Below are 3,035 nucleotides of genomic sequence, written 5' to 3'. Positions count from 1 at the left end.
ATCAGAGTTGTCGGGGTCGATCTGTGGCATTTTAGTGTATGTAATTGTGAATTGTCGTTAACAAATATGAGTAAGATGAGATAATAAAAATCCTGCCCTTATCAGCTGTCCTGCGAAAAACAACTACCTACGCTTAAAACAACCTACACATAAAACCACCTACTCTTATGACCACCTATACTTACACCCGCCTACGCTTACAACTACCTACGCCTACAACTACCTACGCCTACAACTACCTGAGGCAAGCAGTCTTCGACGCTGTAACGGTCTGTGCCACTGGTTGTGCGCTTGGATGTCCTATTTCGGTCCCTAAGCCCAAAGTTGCTGTGAAAGGTGCAGTGCAGAAGCATCGGATGGTTAATGGCCGGAGATTCTTGCGAATCCGATCACTGAAAACAGTGAACGACCGGTTGATTGCATAGGGAGGACCAACGCGCACCTGAAACATAAAAAGGGACAGGGCTAACATGCCCAGGACATTCTGAGCAGGGCCGTGCACTCTACGTCGGAATGCAATGTGATTCATAGGCGTCACCAGTCGACTAGGTATTTGTATGTGTTATTTGTCGTGTGTTGAGAAGCTTTGTGCACGATCACACGTCTGCTGCAAACACAAAACACAAAACACAAAACACAGAACACAGCTGTACGCAACGGTGATTTGCGCGCTGCAAACGAAGTACAACTGAGCCTAGCTCTGTACGAGAACAGTCTCTGGTAGCCTCAAATTAAACTATCTTAGGTTAGTTTCAGGACTATTCAAACGATTTGGGATAGTTTTGAACCATTTAACCTTGTGACGGCGCACGCACAGGCTTTAACTTTCGACAAAGTGGATCGTAAGGTATTGGCAACAACACGTGCTACGTACGACGAGTGAACGTGCTTGTGATTCATAAAGCAATCGTTGGACTCAATTATCACCTAAGCGTATTGAGTACGGTACAACACAAGACTGTCAAATGATTGCCAATGGAATATAAATCAAGTGTTTTAGATAGAATGTATGACAGGAGTGGTATACACATACAACCCCCCAACAACAAAAACACACACAAAGTGGATATACATAAGCCCAAAAAAAATCAAAATTGTATATACATACACTGAAAAATGATACCCAAATTGTAAATACGTGTACCAAAACAACATACCCAAATTGTAAATACACACGACCAAAAAACATACCCAAAGTATATATACATACACCCAAACATACACCCAAATTGTATATATATACACCCAAAAACATACCCAAACTGTGTCACACTCGATCTCAGCGCAGCGCTGTGCATACTACGGCTTCGTTTTTGGTACGAAACGGTATGTCTACCCTCCACAAATCTGTTGGGCAACGTGAGCGAGTGCGCCAGACCCGATTTCGAGCTCGACTTTTTGGGAATGTTTTCAGAATCGGGTTTGCTCTGCAGCAATCTGACAATAGGCATGGCCAGGTACTCACCAAACGTCAGCACATCCACCACCAGCGTGAGCGTCCACGTGGCCACCATGAAAAACCAGGTCTGTGTACGGGGCAAAAGAATCGGGTTTATGAGACATCGTTTAGTATGTAGACTCGGTCAGATTCGGAAATGTCGGATTTTTGAGACGTCGTGTGGTATAAAAATCAGTCTCGGTGTGATTCATGAGTATTGTTGTCACTAGGTTTTTGCATGAACCCCTAATTTAAAAGTGGTGTTGTGTATGCAATGTATAGAAATTAGTCGGTGTGCGTTTCAAAAGTACTGGATCATTGGATGTTGTGTAAGTATCAACGTATTTAAGGCCAAGTATATGCTACCCACTTAGCTCTCTATATATTGAACCTAGATAGGAGGTGGCTGGCAAACGAGCATATATGCATATCTCAATACGCAATTGCAATATCCACCACTGCTGAGCATAAACGTTTTAACACCAATTGAATGGCTTGGTCACTGCAAATGTCGCAGTATAAACCGTTTTGAATCTTATGCATCACAACCTCAACACGCCCTACACAATAGGTAGGTAAAGGCTAAAACGGGCTAGGTGAAACCCTATACCCTAAAACAGGTAAGGTAAACCCCTAAACTCTAGAACTGACTTAGCGAAGTGATTGATGAGATGGTTGCCGTGCTGGAGGTGGAGGTAGGCGAAAACATATTCAAGTTTTTAGCCGGTTCAGTAACGTTTCTTATAACACAAGAAAGTGAATAGCCGGTCTCTAACGATTCTTATAAAACAACAAAGTGAATAGCCGGTTCAGCTACGGTTCTTATAAAACAACGGTTCATAATGGTTCTTACAAAACAAGAAAGTGATTAGCCGGTTCAGTTACGGTGCTTATAAAACAAGAAAGTGAGGGGGAAGACGTATTGACATACCAGGGCCTATTCTCGAGACAGTAGTGTGCTGCAAATGAGGTACTACATGCTACCATAGGCCCCCAACGCTGGCAATATCATCTACGAAACCCAGGTGTTTCTCTAGTTATTTTGCTTAAAACGAAAGAATACCAGGTCTTCAAGGTGGCATTTCAGAGGTATTTTTGATACTATTCTGATGTAGATTGTGCCGAGCCTCTGCAAAAGCCGGCTGTAGCCTCAGAGCTCAAAGAAACAGAACAACCAGTCTGAACAATATGCCAATTAGGCCTAGGACCCGTGAACATCAGAGCTACTCTGTATGATATTCTACATCCCGATTCACTTTTACCAACCCATTTTCGGGAATACTGCCATTTACGGCCAACAACAGGTTCATTATTATAAACCACGCCTAGTTTTCGCTACAACATTCCAGATACAAATGCCACGTGCACGATACGCTTGCGGTCGAGGTCAATAGATCACAGTTGCGCATTGAACGTACCCTTTTGCCGTCACCGGTTGAGGCTTTGGCATTCGCAGGCGGTTGTGTGAGATCACCGGCGCGAGTTTCACGTGTGTCCTCACTGAGCCACTCACCGAGTTTCTCCACCACTTGTATCTGTAGACGAGAATAATCCAATTTAGATTATATATATATATTGTGTATTTATATATATATAT

At 43.2% G+C, this 3,035-nt stretch overlaps 1 protein-coding gene across 1 annotated transcript; it reads right to left on the bottom strand.

The window, feature by feature from the left end:
- Window positions 1-239: 239 nt before the first annotated feature.
- SARC_13817 (hypothetical protein) lies at window positions 240-1,514 on the bottom strand (the record flags this gene model as incomplete). The annotated part of the gene is made up of 2 exons (XM_014292051.1): window positions 240-327; window positions 1,258-1,514. Coding segments are annotated over 2 exons (345 nt in total), but the record flags the coding sequence as incomplete, so codon positions are not given.
- Window positions 1,515-3,035: the final 1,521 nt, after the last annotated feature.

The sequence above is a fragment of the Sphaeroforma arctica genome (assembly GCF_001186125.1).
Source record: "Sphaeroforma arctica JP610 unplaced genomic scaffold supercont1.3780, whole genome shotgun sequence".
NCBI classification, from domain to species: domain Eukaryota; class Ichthyosporea; order Ichthyophonida; genus Sphaeroforma; species Sphaeroforma arctica.
This window is presented reverse-complemented; position numbering and strand designations above follow the sequence as displayed.